Source organism: Excalfactoria chinensis, unplaced genomic scaffold (genome assembly GCF_039878825.1).
Source record: "Excalfactoria chinensis isolate bCotChi1 unplaced genomic scaffold, bCotChi1.hap2 Scaffold_331, whole genome shotgun sequence".
Classification (NCBI taxonomy): Eukaryota; Metazoa; Chordata; class Aves; order Galliformes; family Phasianidae; genus Excalfactoria; species Excalfactoria chinensis.
The window spans coordinates 15,177-35,731 of NW_027315619.1; the positions used below are offsets into that span (position 1 = coordinate 15,177).

The 20,555-nt window shown below is 51.7% G+C and overlaps 1 protein-coding gene across 4 annotated transcripts in view; it reads left to right on the forward strand.

Annotated features, from left to right (window-relative positions):
* The window catches only part of WIZ (WIZ zinc finger), a 48,959-nt gene that overhangs the window by 15,175 nt on the left and 13,229 nt on the right, over positions 1-20,555 (forward strand). For 2 of the 4 annotated variants that reach the window (XM_072360779.1, XM_072360781.1), the window contains exons 3-5: positions 10,544-10,604; positions 12,555-15,040; positions 15,242-15,601. In XM_072360779.1, the coding sequence (XP_072216880.1) occupies positions 10,544-10,604; positions 12,555-15,040; positions 15,242-15,601 (2,907 nt within the window). The remainder of the gene's footprint in view (positions 1-10,543; positions 10,605-12,554; positions 15,041-15,241; positions 15,602-20,555) is intronic. The other 2 variants (XM_072360780.1, XM_072360782.1) reach the window with 2 other exon arrangements.

The window sequence follows — 20,555 nt, forward strand, 5'->3', positions numbered from 1 at the left end:
CTGATCCCAACTGAGGGTTTTCTATGGTGTTACGGCATCCAAAAATCCCTCTAGGGCTCCTCACACCGCAAATAGACCGGAGCTGAGCTTCTCAGAGCTCCCTATCATTGCTTTTTAGTTGATTAAAGCCTTGTTTTGCAATGGTGGAGCCACACGGGCCAGCAGGCAGAGGAAAAAAAGTGGATCAGGGTGGAGGATTCGGGGTCGGAAGAAGAGAAGATGGCAGCGTGAATTGCTCGTGTTCATCGCTGGTGCAACAGGGCCGCTTTGATGGGAGCTGTGCATGTGCCGAGGTCTGCTGGAAGCTGGAACAGGGATGGATCCAAAGGAGAGGAGCTGCTTGCAACAGAGTCTGGATGGCTTTCAAGCAGCTTGGAGAGAAACCATCCTTTCATTCGGTACTGGACGGATCCTCTGCTGACGAGGAAAGTTTCGGCCTCCAGCCCCATAAATCTTGCTTAAAGCTGGATGGAGCAGCCCGGGGTTGAGAGAATGGATTTGCTCACAGCCCTGATAAGGAGGGGGGGGGGGGAAGGTTTTCAACAGCTGGGAATGGCCTCTGAAAAGGTGAAAGGGCTGAAAGGAGACCTTGTGCCTGCAGGCAGCGCTCATTCGCACTTGGCTTTTGTTTTTCAAACAGAGCTCTGTGATGGGAGAAATGCAGGTGTGGAAACACCTCGGGGAGAAGAGCCCCCGGGGTGGGGTGGGCAAAGGAATGGGGTTTTGTGCAGGTTTGGGGTTGCTGGGTTGGATGGGGTTGGTGCTGTCGTGATCTGAGCTCAGCAAAGGAGCATCCTCCTCCTCCACCCTGATCCAGCCTTGGGATCGGGTTGCTGGGATCCCCAAAACCACCCGACTCAAACTCTTGCAAGTTTTGGCCATCTGGATGCAGCCCCCAGCCTTTGTCAGCAGCCATTTTGGGTTTGAAATCACATATTTTCACCTTTTAAACCCTGCTGCTGACGGGAGAGCGGAGTTGGGTCGCCAATGGGTCACCACCGCCCATCGGGTCTCTTATCATGGCAAGACTCCAGCAAGGTGAAACCAAACGGGATCCAAAAGCTGCTGAGGTTCCTCCTCCAACTGAATGTCCCACGTGGAGATGGACTCAAAACACTGTGGGGTGGAAAACGGGACCGATACCGGGGTGAGAAAGAAGGGAATCGGCCACATGGAGGAATGGCAGCTGGGAGATGGGGATAAGGTGGGAATGTTTGCAGGGCAGAGTTTGGGGTTTGCTTGGGAGGTCGTTGTTGGGAAACACCGGCTGCAAACTGGGGAGGAACACGGTGGTGATTTTTGGAAGGAAAAAACGGAGGGTTTTGACCCAAATGATCATCGCGCCTCCAATAATAAGGATACATCTGGGAACTGGAACGAGCCCCTTGAGCAGCTTTTTTTTCCCCCCCATTTCAAACAGGAGAAAACCCAAAGAAAACCTCAAAGCCAACGTGTGTCCTCTGCCTCCCTGTGTGCTGGGAGGGGAGAGCGGCGCAGTGTCGGGTTCCACGTGGCCGTGCCAAGCCAAACACGCCAAGCCAAACACGCCACGCTGCTCTGCAGCTCTGCACCGACCATTGCTCTGTGCTCACACCTGTTTCAGTTTCGATTAACTTGTTTGCAAGCAGCAACCCCCCCCCCCTCTTTATTTCTCCCCCCTCTGTGTGTTCCTGGCTCGCCCCGCGGGCTCCTCACTGTGGCAAGCAGTTCATTTTGGGGAGAAACAGGAGCTTTTAAACAGGAGCTTTTTCTGCCTCCATTGGATTTCCAGCAAGGAGCGGACGCCTGCGGAGCACGCTGGGGTTTGCTGACAAGGGTTTGGCTTTGCTCTGCTGCTGTTTGGTGCTGCTTTGCAGAGTCAGCTGCTCACCGCAGGTTGCAAACTGGGGTTGAACTGTTGGTTTTGTTTTGTTTTGTTTTTCTTCTTATTTTTTTTTCCCCTTTAGCACCGTGAGTGACTCGTGGCTTCCATGCAGTCACTGAGCTCTTTTCCTGGTGCAGTTTCTGAGCTTCCAGAAGCTTTTTTCCTTTGACTCACCCCAATTTCTTGGCTCTTTTGGGACCATCTCCCCATCCTTTCTCACTGCAGCAGCCACGCAGAGTTCCAGGGCGATGCTGGATTATCCCCCCAATGCTGGGGCAGCATTCAGCTCTTCCTCCTGGCCGGCAGCACCTCCTCTTCCTCTGGCTTTGTTCCTTGCCAGATCAACCCCCTTCTTGGAGGAGAACTGGTTCCGCTCTCTCTCTGCCCTTAGTGGCCCTATAAGGGTCGGAGGGACCTGGGAGCACCGGTGGGATGTGGCTGAGGTTGTGGTGTGTCTATAGGACCCGCAGGCATCACCCTTCCTCCTTTCAGGCCTTCTCCCTGGTGGAACGAGGTGCTGCATTCCCAGCTTCACCCTCTCCCTCTCACTGGGTTTGCCCCAGGCTCCATTTGGGGTTGAGTGCTGCTCATCCCCCCATTACCCAGGGGTGACATCCCAGTGCCTGAGTGGGATGGCTGCCCACATCCCCATCTCACCCCCACGCATCCCCATTGAGCTCAGCACCACCGAGCAGCATCCGTGCTTCTCCCTGATCCAGCTCTGTGAGGTCACAGTGGATCCCAGTAACATCCCAGGGAGCTCCTCCAGCAATGCATTACACTTCCTACAGCTCCTTCCTTCAGCAGTGCTGGTTTGGTTTAGCTGAGCTCAGTTGTTGTTGTGTTTGTTTGTTTGTTTGTTTCCAGCTTGCTGCCACTTGGCTGATGTCATGAGAATTAACATTGCTGTCTATGGGTGACTGTTCCACACTCTCAGAGGACGATGAGTTTGTGTCGTCCTGCAGGTCCCCCTTTTGGAAGGTTGGTGGATCCGAGCTGGATGAGATGATGGTTTGCACAAGTGTTAATGGGTGCCGAAGCTCTGAGCTTGTTCCAGATCCACTCCAGAAGGGTTTAAGTGGGATTTTTGTCCTGATGCAACGTGTTCTGATCTGTCCGGATCAGCTGCGGCTTTACGGAGCTGCTGGATGTTGCGTGTCCAGGCACAGCCAAGCTCAGTGCAGACATTTGGGCCCACGTTTCCATTGATTCGAGTTAAGCTTGGGCGTGACAGTGATGGCAGAAAATCCTATGGAACCAAAACGGTGCGTCTCCAAGAGAGATGCAACCCCTTTGGGAACTGAGAGCTGCAGGGATTGGGATCCATGCGGTGCCATGGCCAACGGGATGCAATGGGAACGGGGGGGGGTAGGAGCAGCCATGCCCAATGGGATGCAATGGGAACGGGGGGGTAGGAGCACCCATGCCCAATGGGATGCAATGGGAATGAGGTGGGTAGGAGCACCCATACACAATGGGATGCAATGAGAACAGGGTGGGTAGGAGCACCCATGCCCAATGGGATGCAATGGGAATGGGGTGGGTAGGAGCAGCCATGCCCAATGGGATGCAATGGGAATGAGGTGGGTAGGAGCAGCCATGCTCAACAGGATGCAATGGGAACAAGGTGGGTAGGAGCAGCCATGCCCAATGGGATGCAATGGGAATGAGGTGGGTAGGAGCACCCATGCACAATGGGATGCAATGAGAACAGGGTGGGTAGGAGCACCCATGCCCAATGGGATGCAATGGGAATGGGGTGGGTAGGAGCAGCCATGCCCAATGGGATGCAATGGGAATGGGGTGGGTAGGAGCAGCCATGCCCAATGGGATGCAATAGGAACGGGGTGGGTAGGAGCAGCCATGCCCAATGGGATGCAATGGGAATGGGGTGGATAGGAGCACCCATCCCAATGGGATGCAATGGGAACGGGGTAGGTAGGAGCAGCCCCATGGCTGAGATGAAGCGTTCCAAAGTCGGGGTGAGCTGGCGTGTGCTTTGCTGCTGAGTCAGCACATCCAGTGCCCTCCCCTCTCACTGTGCTGTTCCCCACCTCCGTAGACCACTTCCTGAGCAGGCGTTGCCTTTGTAACTGCTTGGGGGGGGAGCCCGTTGTGATATAGGGACGGAATAACCCGTGCTAGAGACGCGCACGTGGTGGGACGCAGCGTGAGCTCTTGGGGTGCACAGCATCCAGGTAGGGGGAAAGCATATCTCTGTGTCTGGGGTCTAGGAGGTGCATGGGGCACTCGGTGGATGGGAATGTGGTTCCCCGCTGTGTGGCTCAGTGCACACGGGGTGGAAACGTGCAGGCTTGGTTTTAGGGGAAGTGGGAGCTGGGGGGAAGCTGGTGCTCACCCTGAAGCCCCTTCTGTTGGAGTCCAGAGTTCTTCTGTTGGTTTTCAAGGTTTCTTCGTGCCTGTGAATGTGGCCATTGCCAAGCATTGCTGGTGGATGGGGAACGTGGGATGGTTGTGGTCTTGTCTCCATGATGTCGTAATTCGGGGTGACTTTGCTCTGGTTGCGATCTGTCCTCCATTATCTCGTTCCATATCAGTGTTCATCGTCAATGTTCCGTGGCCATTAGTTATGAATATTTGAATCTACACGACTTTAAAGCATTTCAGCAGTGCCCGGCACTCCTTGTCTCTGGGATTCCTCACGGTGTTGGTTCTTCTTGCCATAAGATCTCACGTTGGTGGGACCAGGACATTGTGCCTTTCCTCCTGCTTGTTGTGACGTCCCTTCATTGCCATGGGGTTCCCCCAATGGGGCAGTGCAGTGACCCATCAACCAGCCAGACCTGCTCCTCTTCTCTTCTGGATGGTGCTCCTACAGCTCACATGTCTTCCCACACCGTGAACGTGGAGGGAATAGAAGGGATAGAAATAGGATCTGACTCTTTCACTCCTCAAATCAGGCCTGGGCTGAGGGCTTACTGAGTCCTTGAGAAGGGCAGGAGACTTGGGGCTGCTCAGCATGAGTTGAGTTGGGCAGCTTTGAGCCTCAACACCTTTTTGTGTGTGGAGAATTGAGCTGGGCAGCTTTGAGCCTCATTGCGTTTTTGGGGAGAGTTGAGTTGGATGCCAAAGCCAAGAGCAGGTTGTTCATTTGATTTGGCTAGGACAGGCTCCAAGGATGGATGTTCCATGCGTGGTTTCAGTAGGGTGGATGGTTGTTCACCAGTCGGAGTCGGTCTGTCGTTACGTATTAATTCATATAAGTTCTATCATTTCACACTGCGTTTATCTTGTCTGTACAACTTTTCATCTCACTCCGGGTCATCTCCAGAGCCAAGGGGACCAAGTACGGATGGTTCTGCTCCTACTACAGCTCGGTATAACCTGGAAGAGTGGATTGGGCATTGTCTGATGGATGGCAGCAACCAAAAACATGGCATCCTTTGGGCTGTTAGTCCTGAGTCACATTTGGAATCTGGTGGTTTGGGCCCCTTTTCTTTTTTTTCCTGGTTGCGGAGCAGAAATCTCAGTGCTTGGATGCTGGTTGCTCAACCTTTGGCTTTTCCAGCTTGATTTCCAACTCTCTGCATCTGCAGAGGGGCAAAGGGACCTGTATGAGCACAAACAGAACACGTCAATGTGACTCGCAGCCCCGTCCTCAGCCGGCCAAGCCCGAGTCAGATGAGACACGATGTGCTGCCAGCACGCCGTGCTTTGAAGAGCTCCTATCCTCAAGGTCACCTGCCTGGGGGCTTAGGAGTGTCCTTAAATACAGCCCTGAGCTGCTATCGTGCAGAAAGAGAAAGAAAAGCATCCCGTTTCTGTCTGCAGACGGCCAAGATCTTTCACCAGCGCCGGAGGAGGAAAACTGACCCCAAACACGTCCGTTTTCAGGAGGAAATGTGAAATCCATGGCTCTGCCCAAGTCTTCTCGCCAGCTCATCTGTATTCAGGAGCGTGAGCGGAGTCTTCAGCTTGCCTCTGGCAAAGCCACAGCAAAGGGACGGAGAGCACGATCGTCTTGTCCTGCCCTGGGGAGTGTTTGGACACGCACGTGAGACGCAGCGGGATGATTCCTGATGCAGAGAAATGATGCTGTGCTCTTGGGATGGAACAGAATTTGCTCTGAGGCAGGATTTGGAGCAGGAATACCAAGAGAGATACTGAGGATTGATGGTGTGCTCTTACGATGGAGAGTAGCCCACCTAACCTGGAAATCTGGGGTAGAAAAGCTATCAAAGAGCCTAAGGAGCAATGCTGTTCTCTTGGGATGGAGGAGTGCGCTGCCCTGCTTCAAGATTTGCAGCAGGAATACCATTAAGGATCTTGAGGAGCCATGATGGGTCCTTTTGATGGAGAACAGCCCACCCTATTTGTGGATTTGGGGCAGAAACAGTGTTGAAGAGCTTGAGCAGTGAAAGCCTCTTGGGATGGAGCAGTAATTGTCCCTTCTTGAAGAGCTGGAGCTGCAATGTCATCAGAAGTACTTGGTTTGGGTTTGCAGGACACCAGGCTGCTCCTTTGGGTGCCCTCAGTGGAAGGGGAGTGTTGGGGTGCAAGCAACTTTCTCCTCTTGCAAAAGGGAAAGGCTCTGCATTCATGTAGGAACTGCGGCTTCTATTAATGGTGAGTTGGGAGAAGAGCTGTTGTACCCTTTCCCTTTTTGTGTGTGTGTGGAGTGGCTTTGTTTTGCTTCTCAGCCCAAGGCCACGCATTCCTTGCATGGGAACCCGTGTTGCACTAGTTTGGAAAGAAAAATATAAACCCGTGCCATCCAAAGCAGCAGCAATCCCTGCCGTTGGAGCGGTGGCATGGGGCTGCGGTGTTTTCCCACCACTGTACTGCACCATCTGCTGTTATTTTGGCTCTGTGGGTCACTGCTGCCTCTTTGGACTTCAGAAAGCCACGCGTCAAGCCAAAGATTTGTGGTTTTTTTCTTCCAGGCTATTTACAACACGCAGAAGATGCTGGTGCCAATGAGAGAGTCTTCCAGCACCATTTGCTCTCAAATTAAACACCCAAGATGAAAGCTTCACCCTGAGCAGGAGCTACTCTTTAATTCCAGAGCTAACTCATGCCTTGCAACATCCTGCGTTCTGCAGAGGATGATGCAAGACCTCACCCCTTGCCTAACCCTCGCTTATAGCCTACTCGCTTGCCTAATACACCCCTGCTCAGATGGCAGTAGAGGAGCTAAAGTGCCTCTTTTTGCCCCATTTAGATGTCTGGAGGGAAAAAGAAAATAGCCAACAACACAGGTTGGTTCATTGCAGGGTTTTTGGAGACGTTCAGCTTGTTTGGGAAGCTTTTGGAAAGCTTTGGTCCAAAAAGTAGTATTGCAAATTCTGGTCCAATTTGCTTGATTTCTTTTGGTTTTGGGAATGTCTGGTTTTGGTCTGCGCCAAGTGTTCACCCGCAGGAAGAGCCCAGATGATCAGGAGGGCTGAAGGCAGGGCTGATTGTCCCTCTCCATCCTCTATTGCTGAGATACGGGGTGCGGACGGGCTTTGAAGGTCAGGTAGGCATCCTCCCTCCCATCCTGGAGGATTGTGTGGTGGAAGGGAACCCTTCCAGTGTATTCAGACAGTGGACCCCTGCACAGATCAACAGCTTTTGAAGTCTAGGAAATAGTGTTTTTGAATGATTTCCTTTAAATCTTTGCTCCTGGAGGCTCCTCTAGACTGTTTCTAGAGACGTCTTTGGGAGCGGTGTGTGAGAGCACCAGGGAAATATTGCTTCTTGGTCAAACTCTTCTGAAGCATCTCATCGTTTCCAGCTGGTGTAGTGCTGAGGTAATCCACCATCCCAAAGACGTCTTTGCTTTGAGCCCAATGCTCAGAGTATGGCCAACTTCAAAATTGATTGAGTCGTTCAAGCCCCATTCAGTTGAGTTTTGAGCGTCTTCAGGGATGGAGATGATCTGCATCCCAGAAGGGTCCCATGGGAAGAGTTTCCTGTGTTGTAACTTTCTTTTCCTTTTGTTGTGCATGTCCAAGAGGGGTTTGGCTCCATCTTCTCCACACCCTGTGCTGTAGGCAGCACCTTCCTGCTCTCATCTGGAAGCTAAACACTCCCAGTTTTCCCCTTGCTTGTCTTCATTCATTGAGTCCTTCTGTCTCCCATGGCTGGGGGCCTTTGTTGGACTTACTTCTTTGGATGTTGGATCTACCAACATTACTACAAGGGCATTGCTATTTAAAATAAGAAAATAAAAAGAGTCATAGCTGGGTTGGAAGGATCCTGTTGGAAAGACCCTTTTGTAGAGCCCTTGGATAGAAAGGATCCCATAAGGAAGACCTTTTTGGAGACCCTTTGGGTAGAAAGGATCCCATAAGGAAGACCTTTTTGGAGACCCTTTAGGTAGAAGGGATCCTGTAGTGAAGAGCCCCTGGGAGACTCTCTGGGTATGAAGGATCTGACGTTTGCAAGAACAATGCTGTGATAAAGCACTTTGTAGTGTGTCCTTGTATTCCTGGGTGGTGGCGGTGACAGTTTAGGTAACGCCACACCTTGTGAGCATGCTGTTTAAGCTCTGCTTATCAACGCTGCCCGCGGTGACCTTGGCGAGACAGAATGTTTTTGGCCTTAATGGAGATGTCGTTATTACTCAATTCACGACCTTTGGAATGTGTTTTGTGAGTAACCTTTGCCAAATGCAGCTAGAAATGGGTTCACCGTGTGTAGGATTGCTCCTGGTCCTGGTATAACCATTCCATACTGGGAACAGTGCTGGTTTCCCTTATCTCTGCCCATTGTGTGTGTTTTGGCTGTTGCAAGCTCATGTGTTGGCTCGATGTTTGAAAGCGTCTCAGTGTCTTGGCTGCTCTGACTCTTGGTGTAGAGGAAAAACCATAGAAGGGTAGAATGTTACGAGGTGGATCCATGAGGATCATTGAGTCCAACTCCCTGCTCAACATGAGAGCTCCCAAAGTCCAAACCCTGTAGCTGAGCGTGGTGTCAATCTTGGTTAAACACACCAAGTGTCTGGGGCTGCTCCTCGTGCACCTTGCTCTCTAGACCCAACACCATCTTCATGCCCTTCCACTGGATGCCCTCTGATAGTTTTGTGTCCTTTTTATGTAGCGGATCCAATGGGTGAGAGTGGTTGACCTTATGGCTGCTGCGTTGCTCTCCTGGGAGAAGCTGCAGTTGTGCTGCCGTGGTCGGAGGAGCAGCTCTCACTGGATTACCATAGAGGGTAAATGTGAGCTTGCTAAGTCCAAGACATTAAACTCCCTCATCTCTTACTGTTTCCAAGAAACCAGGATTTGCAGGGAGCACAGTTACGTGCTCATCAGGAGAAAGATAAATCACGGCGTGTTTTCCTCTAAAGGAGACAGCTGCTAAAAATAGGAGCCACGCTGGAGCTCTGCGGAACAAAGAACCCCTGGAAGGCTCCTGCCTGTCCCTTCACCCGATCATCCCCTCCATCGGCTTCCTTTCTCCTCCTCACTGCTGCTTTCAGTTTGATTCTCTTTGGAAGTGTTTTACAGTCTGCCCTTTTGGGAGGGTTTTCCCATCCCTTCCCCCACGTGCCTGGCCAGGCCGGTCAGTGACTCAGGCTTTCCTGAATGAACACTATTTGTCCCCCGTGACCTCACAGCTTGGCTGTGCATCCCAACGGGCTTTTCCAAAGTGCTTCTGAAACAGAAAAAAAACAACCCTGAGCCGCTGGAGTTCAAGGCCACCTCTCCGTGTCCTCTGATTGTGCCGATGGAGGATTGCCACGATGGGCCCCATCCAGATGAAAGACCTCAGAACCCACCATCTCCTTCCAAGGGATCCTCAGCTTTCAGCTTCTCACCTCTCTCATGCCTCGCTTGAGATGTTAGGGTGGAAAACCAGCAATGGCTTTTCACGTTCCTTTGCTTTTGGGGCAGGTTCTGCCTTGCCTCCTTCATCTCCGTAATGGTGGTCCCAAATTTCTTTGTCCGTCGTGCTCGACTTTTGGCACATAAACATCCAAAAAAACCTAAGCATGATCTACAAGTGGTTGCATCAGTCAGGGAGGGGATGGAGGTCAGTTACAGTCATAAGGACCACAGAATATCCTGAGTTGGAAAGGACCCATTGGGATCATCCAGTCCAACTCTTGACTCCATAGCTGCAATGTGCACGTGGGTCTTGTGCCCGCTCCTCTCTCTGCTTGCGTTCTCTGTCCAGGCAGGTGTGATCCATACATCCTGCTTGGATAACAGCAAAACATCCTCCACTTCTTCAGGGCTGATCCTGGTCCAGCTGAGCCCAATAGAGCTCAGCAAGATTCACCTGTGCATTGTCAGCCCCAAGCAGGTTTGGAGGTGTGTGGTAAGCACCACCATCCCAAGGGTTCCACCACCAAACCTAGGATGATGCTCAGCTGTGCACCCAGAGAAACCAGAGCCCATGGGATGCCATCTGCTTTGTAGAGTGGACGAAACCAACCCCTCCAGGTTGGCAAAGCGTGGCTGGAGCTGTGCACATCTCCTCTTTAGCCTGCTTAGTTGCAGGAGCGATTATCCACCAAATACTTTTGCGCGGGATTAAACCCTCTTAAGTGTGGCTCAGCAATCCTCCCGTAATCCAGACCCGGCCGTAGCAGGACAGGGCAGCAGGAGCAGAGGGGGTTGATCTGCTGGGAAAGCTTTTACTTTCCAACACCCAAATCACGTTGATTGCAAATTGCACTGCAGGAGCCTCACTTGGGCACTGACCTTGGAGCTTTCCTCTCTGTTGCAGATGAGCCTGATCCTGCCCTCTCCGGTGCTGTCCCAGCCCCAGCTCACAGGACCGAACTCGGGTAAGTGCCCTGGGGATGTTGCAGAGCATCTCCTCTTGCTAACAGCACAAAACCCCCAAATTTCTGCTTGACTGTCCTCAAAGAGGGTTGTCCCAACCACCAAGGATGTCACCTTGGAACCCGCCAGCACCATCCCTTCTCTCCAACGCGCACTGTTGGTTGCTCCAACATCGCTTCATTTCACCACTTCCCACCACCACCCCTTTCTTCTGCCCACCCCACATCGCCCCTTGGAACACCTCAGTTCTGCTTTGCACTCTTGGGGTCATCCCTGGTACAAGGGGAAGTGGTGGCTGCTTGGATGGGTGTCCCCAAGCTCATTAGGGGTGTCCCCAACACCTCTGAGCACACTGGAGAACGCAGGTTGAGTGGTGGCAGCCCAAGGTTCCTTATGGGATTCTCTCTCCCTCAGCCTTTGTTTGTCGATACAGTCCATGCCTGGCATGTTTTAAAGGGTTTATTTTAGTATCCGTTGTTGAATGATCCTTCCTGGGCCAGCGGTTTCCTTAGCGAGTTATTTTTAATAACGTTTGCGGTGCATATGGGAATCGCATTTCCCTGCTACCACGCTGCAGATGATGGAGAGCCCGTCCTCTCAGTTTCTCTGTGTGTTTACAGAAAATAAAGTAGGGAAAGATTTGGAGCTGGGAGGGCAAATGCAGGAACTGGTTTGCCCCTGAACTCTGTTGTTTAGGAAATCAATAGGTTTAAAAACGATGCGTGGAACTGGAAGCCCCGCTGTCCCCAACAAAGAAAGGTGCTTTATTCTCCTGGCAGCACAGCCTGACCCATGAGATAACACTCATCCCACACTGCAGCTCCTTGCACAATATCTTGAGTCTTTGGGCTCTTTTAGGCTCTGGGTTTCTTCCCTTGGGAGTGGTTTCAACAGAGCGCCAGGGCATGGTGCTCTTGGCCACTCATCCCTTCCATCAGCACCGTGTAGATGGGAGTTGGTGGCATCTCCTCTGTCTTCCCATCCCTGCCCCAAGGCTTGGGACACAGGTTGGGGTCTGCTGGCATCTTCCAGACCCCATGAAGTTAGTTGCCAGTGGAGATGTCCTCTTCCTTCTGTGTGGGTCCTTTTGGTGTTGGGTTTTCTGTTCTGGTTGAGATTTGGGATATGACTGTTCTTTGGGGACATGTGGATTGCTTGGATTCTCTTCAGAAGCCTGAATATGGTCATCGGGTGCTTTTGGATTTCTTGGTTTCCCTAGTGAGCCTCCCACCACCCTTGCAGAAGGGCTTGATGCTCTGTCCCACTGTGCAGACATCTCCAATCCCTTGGGGCATTCTTCAGAACATCGGGTACTTTCATTGCACCTTTGTTGGTCTCCTTTTTTTTTCATATGGGAAAAAGATTCCAAGCCCAAACATAGGACTTTCAAAGCCATTTGGACTGCCCATGGGATTGTTCTCCGGAACCCAACACGTCTTTGCTGTAGTGGTGGTGTCGACAGCACTGTCTGGGTGGCCTCCTGTCACCCAGTTCACCAGTAGAGTTGCCACATGGAGACTTGTTTTCCATCTGTTTGATGGGATCTTGCTAACTTTGGGGTCCTGCTGAGGGTTTGGGGGAGGAACCAACTCAATCCAGTGTGATTTGGGGTATCTGCAAGAGGATGGTCGGCATTTCCCCCCTTGTGCTGCAGAGAGAGACTTGCACTTCATGATGGGGACAAGCTGTGCTTTGGTTCCAAAGACCTTCAGTGTGTTTCATGTTGTCACGTCTGTCCTGTATTTATGCAGCTCATTGTCCTGCTCTTTGGCTTGTTAGTACCAAGCGTCACGGTTGGGTAAAAGGGCAATGGCCAACGGAGAGTGGGATGGGATGGGTGGTCCTTGTGCTCGTTTTCTTTTGTCCTAAATCTTTGATATTTGGGGTGACACGGGAGAAATATCCCTACTGCCCTCTTAACCAGCTATTAACTGTCCAAACTTCTTTTGCAGCTCCAAGACTGAAGAGCATTTAGAGTTCCAGAAGGCTTTGTACAGAGCGGACGCCAGGAGCTCCTTGGAGCTGCACGCCATGACCGTGTCTGGCAGCGTCCCCTGGGACACCTCCGCCCTGGAGACACGAGCGGGTGATGGCAGAGAAGAAAGCACTTTAGAGAGACTCTCTGGCTTGAAGGACTCAAAGGACATGTCGGCATTTCCAGGGGATCCCCAGGTTGTAAATACAGTGCGGGTGGATCCTGAGGATCTGGAGAGTGATACTGAAGAGCTGGGTGCTGGCATGGCGGCAGCTGGGACGCCCAACCCTTGCACGGGGCCACCGGTGGGTGGTGGGGAGGAGAAATACCTTAAACCTGAACCAAAGCAACTTGAAGGCGTCGGCAAAGAGCACTTAGAGAAAAGCAGGAGGGGGATCCAGAGGGTCGACTGGATTTCTCGACCCAACAGAAGCCCAAGTCCTCACTACAAAGACACGAGCAAGCCGACGGATGTAGCAACCAATGTACCCTTCCGGGGACAGGCTGTGCGTGAAGTGCCTCCTCCGCTGACTCCGACAGTGTTCAGGAAAAATCTGAACCCTGTCCTCAGCAAGTCCAAAACCCTCGAGACCCCCTCGTCCCAAAGGAAGGGGCTGGGGGTTGACTCGGACGCGGGTGAGATGGGCGCGCTCAGCACAGCTGAGTGGACCATCCCAAAGCCAGCTTTGCAGCTCAGCACCGACCTCACCATCGGCAAACAGTCGTGGACGGTGAATTCTGAGGATTCTGTGGAGAGGATCCCGTTGATGTCCCTGGAGCCTTCTCCCTGCAGCTCCTATGATGTGGAGATGAGGCCCTATGTGTGCAGCGTGCTGGTGGAGGAGCAGGGCAAAGAGGAGCTGGGCCCTGAGGAGGACCCCACGGTGTACACGTGCATCGAGTGCAGCATCTACTTCAAGAAGAAGGAGCACCTGATGGATCACATGCTCCAGCACAACCGTGGACCAGGGAGGGACCAAGATGGGGATGCTCTTGGAGGGCAGTGCCAGTTCTGCTGCAATGAGTGCGGGTGGGCGTTCGGGGACCTCGCGTCACTGGAGCAGCACAAAAGGCTCCACCAGGAATCCAGGGAAAAAATCATCGAGGAGATCCAGAAGCTGAACGAGTTCCCAGATGAAGGTCGGGAAGCCCGGCTGCAGTGCCCCAAGTGCGTCTTCGGCACCAACTCCTCCAAGATCTTCGTGCAGCATGCCAAGATGCACGTCAAGGAGAGGAAGGACCAAGGGGCGAAGGGCTTGAATCTCTACGGGGGCGGAGAGCTGCAGGATGGAGCCATGCACGGTATGTACAAACACTTCAAACCCAATGAGCACATGCCCATGCAAGTGCAGGCACCTCTGCACGGCAAAGGGCTCAGCACCTGCATGCTCTGCAGCTTTCCAGCACCCAACGAGAACATCCTCAAAGAGCACATGAAATACGCCCATTCCCACCTCTCTTGGGACGCGGAGATGTATGAAGAAGATCCCAACCAACCGGGAACCAGCAGGGATGCCTACAGCCCCGCCAGGCCGGGCCGCTTTGCAGAGACTGATTATTTTGGCAAAGCAGACCAGCTCTTCCCTCCACCCCACCGGGAAAGCATGTCGCATTACGACATCCACAGTTTCACCGTAGATCACCCAAGACACAACAAAAGCAATGGGGGTAGCAAAAAGGACTATGCAACGTCAGGGTTCCATGCCAGGAAAGCGGCCCCGTATGCTGCCCGGCACAAAAACCTGGGGCTCTCCTCCACAAAGGCTTATTCACAGTTTGCTTTGCAGCACCTGAAAAAAAAAACAGCAGCTCAGCACCTCGAAGCCGAAGGCGATGGTCTGAGGAGTCACCCAACGGGACTGGAGGAGGTCAGGCACAAATGGATGTTTATCAACGAGGTGGGAGGCGTGGAGGGTGAGTTTTCCATGACCGTGGACACGGACTTGATGGAGCACAGAGTCACCAAACCCGTCACCATCCCTCAAGCTGCTTTGGACCTCAAGAGGGCGTACAGAGACACGTTGAGAGCCACAGACCCTTTGATCGCCTCCGAAGAGCAGCAGCAGCAGCTGAGGATGATGGTGCCCATCGTTCTGTTGGAGGAGGTCAACCCACACCCCAAAGCAAAGAAGCGGCCCCGGGCAAAGCTCTACAAGAAGAAAGCAGCATTCCCATCGCGGGAGTTCATGATGGAAGAGCCTCTTCCTTTGGATATGCTCCTGTTGGACTCTCCTTTAGAGTTTGATGACTTTTTGGACTCTGACTCGCCTATGTTAAAGAACGAGGAGAGGAAATGCCCGTACTGCCCGGATCGGTTCCACAATGGCATTGGGCTGGCAAACCACGTGCGGGGCCACCTCAATCGGGTTGGGGTGAGCTACAACGTCCGACATTTCATCTCGGCAGAAGAAGTGAAAGCTATTGAGCAAAAATTTTCCTTCCAAAAGAAGAAGAAAAAAGGTAGTATGTATTCAATTTGCCGTGCTTTCTATTTTCTTGCTTTAACCAGCAGGGTTTAGAAAACCCCCCAGACTATGGGTATGTATGGTGCCATGGCCAGCCTGGATGGCTACGGTGCATCTCATGGCTCTTTTGGGTCTAACACCCCCCTGCCAAAGACTTGATCCAATCTTTTACCCACTGATTCTGTCCTTCTTTCCTTAGTTGCAAACTTCGACCCGAGCACGTTCAGCCTGATGCGATGCGAGTTCTGCGGGGCCGGCTTCGACACACGCGCTGGGCTCTCCAGCCATGCCAGGGCCCACCTGAGAGACTTTGGTATTACCAACTGGGAGCTCACCATCTCGCCCATCAACATCCTCAAGGAGCTGTTGGCCAACTCGGCAGAGTACCCCATGCTGCAGGCGGCGGTGGGAGCGGAGCCCTCATCCCCAGGCCGAGAGCCGCACAGCTTCATGCCCCGCAAGAGCATGACCCCCATCTCCGAGTGCAGCATTCCACGCTCTCCTCTGTCCCCATTCCCCCCATCTTGGGGAGATGAGTCCTTGCAGTCCTACAGAGATGGTGAGTGAACTCTTTTGCCAGCAGCTTCTCTTGATCCTTGGTGCAGGGGATGGATTGCTTGGCGTCAATTTGTGCATCTTTGTAGCTGTCGTGCTGCGTGAAGTCTGAGCCCAGTTTGGGGCAGGTGGAGATGTGATGAAAGATCTCAAGCCGTGGATGGAGGGATTGCCTCCTGCTTGGGTGGCAGCTGTGCTTAGGAAGATGATTTCTGTCATCAAAACTCATAAACCTAGGATGTGCTTTTGGGTGTTGGAGGCCGAGGAGCGCGCTTTGGGATATTTGGGGGGCAGAGAAGCGTGTGTTGGGGCTGAGTGTGGCCACCCTGCTCTTTACCTGTGTTGAAGGTGCTGTGTTCACCCCTTGGCTGCTCATTTTCCCTAGATGTTGGTTTCCCAAGGGAGAATTGGAGGTCTGACCTTTGGGTCTTAGTGAGGCCCTTCCATCAGCAGAGCCCCCAGAGTACTCGTGGAGCAGCACTGGGTTCATAGCAATGGCTTTCTCTTAAAGCTTTCAAACTTCCTCCCAAAAAACTGACTTGGCACAAAATCTTTGCAACAACAGAATTCTCCCGAAGGCTGAAAACTTGCTCGAAAGTGACACTGGGTGCTCCGTCACCTTTTTGAAGTCCTTCTTGTAGAGGTTGCGCTCGGTGCGATCCCACGTGAGCTTTTCGCTGCAGGGATCCGTCTGTCTTTAGTTGAAATATCATAAAGCCTGTAATCCCTGCTCTTCGTAATGAACACAAATGAGCACAGCCAATGCCAGCTCTTAATCCTTGTCTTGGAAGAGCTGGAAGATGATGAAGAGCTCCAAGTCCATGGCAGAGGCTGATGCCAAAGAGAGAGTTCAGCGGGGTTCCTGCTGCTGGTGGCTGGATGCTCCTGTCTGGGACAACGGGATAAATTGCTGGGTGCACAGTGCCCAGAATTAATGGGTATGAGGTATTGTGGTTAGTGCTCAAAAGCTCGAGGTCTTGTAGGGATGAATGTTGGGAGGGATCATGGTGAAGGAGCACAGCCACCTTCTGAACGTAGTGAACTAATATCAGGTGTCCCCGGTATTACATTTAAATTACATTTAAGGTTGGGCGGCAGGAGGGGAAAGGGAGGATTTGTCTTGAGAAAAGGGATGTGTGTTGAAGTAGGATTTTGTCTATGGGTTCGGCCAACGTTGCTCAGGTTTTTGGTGTGTGATGTTGGGAACATCTCCTGCTCCATCCCATCTCCATCTCAGGTTGCAGAGTCTGAAGGGGTTGGGGGTATGGGGTACTTGATCTATAAGGGGGGGGACTTGGGGATTGTTTTAGGAATCCATGGGTTTGCTTGAATGGGTTGGGAGATGTCGGGGCACTGAGAGCTCTTAGCAGAAGGGTTGGTTGAATGGTGCAGGGAACTGATCCTATATCCTTGCTGGATTCCAAAATGGGGCTGCCCCTTCCTTCCCTTTGCTCGTTTCCTCCCCCTCTAAAGCCTGAATGAAACAAAACCCCATTTAGGTGGCACTGAGGAGGTTCCTCATTGCAAAGCTTTGTTTCTGTTGGTGCAGCCTTTGGGGAGCATGTTTGGGGCTGCGGATCTGTTTGCTTGTTTCCCAGCGCTTTGGCTACCAATGGCTTTCTGTGCATTCCTGAGCATAGAGTGCATAGCAGGTGGGTGCAGGTTATTGCTCTTCCAGTTTCCAAGGAGGGCAAAGAGTGAAGCCCCGCTAATCATGGAGCTGTCAGTCTCACTTCGGTGCCTATTAAAATTATGGGGAAGGTTATTCTGAACACCTGCAAGACAATACAGTCATCGGTCATAGCCAGCATGCATGAAGGGAAAGCCATCCCCTTGAAGGTCACCCAGGTGGGGGATAAAGGGAAGGTGCAAGAGGTGAGTTTTAATGATTTGGGGGAAATATTGAGGTTTTCTGGACAAAATATGCAGTGTAATGCTAGATGAATAGATAACATCATGGCTGAAAGACAGTGCAGTCGTTGGTCATAGCCAACATACATGGAGGGACAGCCATGTCCTGTGTGTCCTCTTGAAGGCCACCCAACTAGGGGACAAGGAGAAGAGAGTGGAGGTGTTTTTTAATGAATTTTGGCTAATATGGAGAATTTCTGGACAAAATATCCAGCATAAAGCTGGGTAAACACGTAATGCATTCAGTGCATGGTTGGGTTGTTGGTATTCAGAAAGCCTTTTGGATCTAAGTGATCCAAATGATGGGTATCGCTGTGACCAGGCCAGAAGTATTTGGGGTTATTTGTCTTTGGGATTATTTCCCACCAAATCCAAACAGTTCCCTTCATTTCACTTCGCCTATCGCTTTGCTTCACCCATGTTCAGCTTCCAACTGTGGCTTTGTCCTTCTCCTCCATTTCTGCATTTTATTACGTATATATTTCTGCATTTTATTATGTATATATTCCTGCATTCCGTTCTGTACGCATTCTCATATAGAATTCTGCTTGAAGGTTTGTTGCCTCTTGACTGAAATCTCCGAGCTCTACTCAGCATTTCCCACATCTCTGACTCCCATTTGGAGTTGGATTTGGGTTTTTTTATGCCCCTCCTGCTCTTTTCCCATCATTTTCCCCCTAATTTAATTTGGTCTGCTGGCATCTTGGTTTTGTCTTTTTCCCCTTGTCTTCATGGCGTGGCATTGCCCTTCCTTGTCTTCCACACATTCTACCCAACCCTGACCTGGATGTGCCAATAGAAAAAGGCTCTCAATGACAGCCCCTTCCCCAGAAGAAGGGCCCCCAGTGCTGACCTCTTCCCCAGCACAGCTGGAGCTGGAAGAGGACATTCAATGCCAATTATTTCAGCACAGCTCTGATTTCCATTCTGAGCTTCGCTTTCTCTGATTGTGGCTGCCCCCTTTGCAAAGGAGAAGAAAAGGAATCCAAATCAAAACCCTGAAGCTTTGTAGATGGGGTCTTTTGTCTGTCGTCCCATCCATGAGGCTCATCCCGTGTTTGCTGCTGAAGAATGGATGTCAGAAACCCTTTTTGGAGGTACCTGACCCCATCGAGCCCACCTACAGAGCCAGGTCACGAAGCTCAGGGCTGTGTCCCATTGAACAGCATCCTCTTGGATTTGTGTAGGGTGGAGGTGACAACCCCTCCTCTGTGCCCTGAGGACCCTCCTTGTGCTGCTCTCCTGACCTACTTTCCGCAGCCTTTCATTCTTTTCTTGACATCCAGCACACTGCAAAGCTCTTGTTGGCCTCTTCCTGCCCTATTTCCACATGAGCTGAGCTTACGGCCACAGGAGATGGCACTGAATTCCTTCATCCAGGTCTTTCCATGCAGTAATTATGGGGCGATGCTCCTTGGGGGCAGCGCTCCGAGATCACAGTAAACCCTTTGCTACCTTTTGGTTGTGGCAACAGTGACAGGGAATCAATTTATTTCTTAATGCTTAGGGGAAAACCCGTTTCGGGATGGCTGGAAGGAGGGATGCTTGATGCTGGGGGAGCTCTCAGCTGGCATGAGTCTGAAATACCCGATGACAGCCCCAACCAAGCACTGAAACATCGCGTATTTCTTGCATTCCAGGACATAGGAACGTTGCTTATTTCTTGCCCTCCTTCTCATCCCATTACGTTTCAGCAAGCGATACCTCGAGCTCTTCCTTCCCCATGCGTTTTTTCCAGCTCTGCTTCCCTCCAAACCAAGGAGAGCAGTTCCACCCTGTGGTTAAACCTGTCTGAACCCAACGCGGGTTGCCAAAAAGGAAAGGCAGAGTTGGCATGCGTGGGTTGGTAGCGGAGCCAACGAAGGGAAAGCACCATGTTGGAAACCATCGGTGAGATGGAAAACACAACGCAGGGCTGGCCAAGCCTTTTGGCAGAGCTCTGTGTGCCTGGCATAAAACTGATTCTTTCATTCCTATCCCACACGGAGCCAATTAGTGGCACGGCGATTGCGTTCCCTTTGCCCCTCATCATTTCCTTGCGCTGTGGGATGATGTATGGAAGAGCTTGGGCCCCATTGGGATCCATCTCAAGGTACTCAAAGAGTTGACCGATGTCATCGTGAGACCTCTCTCAGTTATTATTATCTTGTTTAATGGCCTTGGGAATCTGGAGCCAAGAAGGGCAAGAGAGGAGCCCCTGGTAATGATAGGGCTGTTAGTCTCGCTTCAGTGCCAGTCAAAATGATGAAGATTGTTCCAGGACCTGAAAGCCATCAGTAATTGATCACAGCAATGCAGGTTCATAAGGGGCAAGTCCTGCTTAACGAACTTAATTTCCTTTATGAGGAGGTTACCCAACTTGCTGACCAAAGGAATCCAGGTGATGTCATCTTCTTGGATTTCAGCACCTCTCTGCTCTCTGGTGGCTCGATGGAGAGGCACAGAGTTGTGTCAGGGGATTCTATTAGGTGTAGGGTTTGGGTTTTGGGTGGTCCTGCATGGGGCCAGGAGTTCTCCAGGCGTATGGAGTTACCTGGAACATTGTCTGTTGTTAAAAGGTTTATCTCTGATATTCTGAGCGTGGAATTTGGGTTGGGATGTTTCACTTCAGTAGGAATTTGAATCTCTAAAAAAACTTCACTGTGCTGTAAAATTGGGGGTCCAGTTATGGGTCTGGTTTTGTTTTAGTTGTGGGTGCTCTCCACTTCTTAGGTGGGAGGTTTGAGTTGGTGGTAGAGTTTTGCATTGGCCGTAGCGGGTCAGCATTGGCCGTAGGGGGCTGACATTGGGTAGAGTTTTGTGTTGGCCATAGAAGTCAGCGTTGGGTAGGATTCAGTGTTGGCCATAGAAGTCAGCATTGGGTAGGATTCAGTGTTGGCCATAGAAGTCAGCATTGGGTAGGATTCAGTGTTGGCCATAGAAGTCAGCATTGGGTAGGATTCAGTGTTGGCCATAGAAGTCAGTGTTGGGTAGGATTCAGTGTTGGCCATAGAAGTCAGAGTTGGATAGGATTCAGTGTTGGCCATAGGGGTCAGCATTGGGTAGGA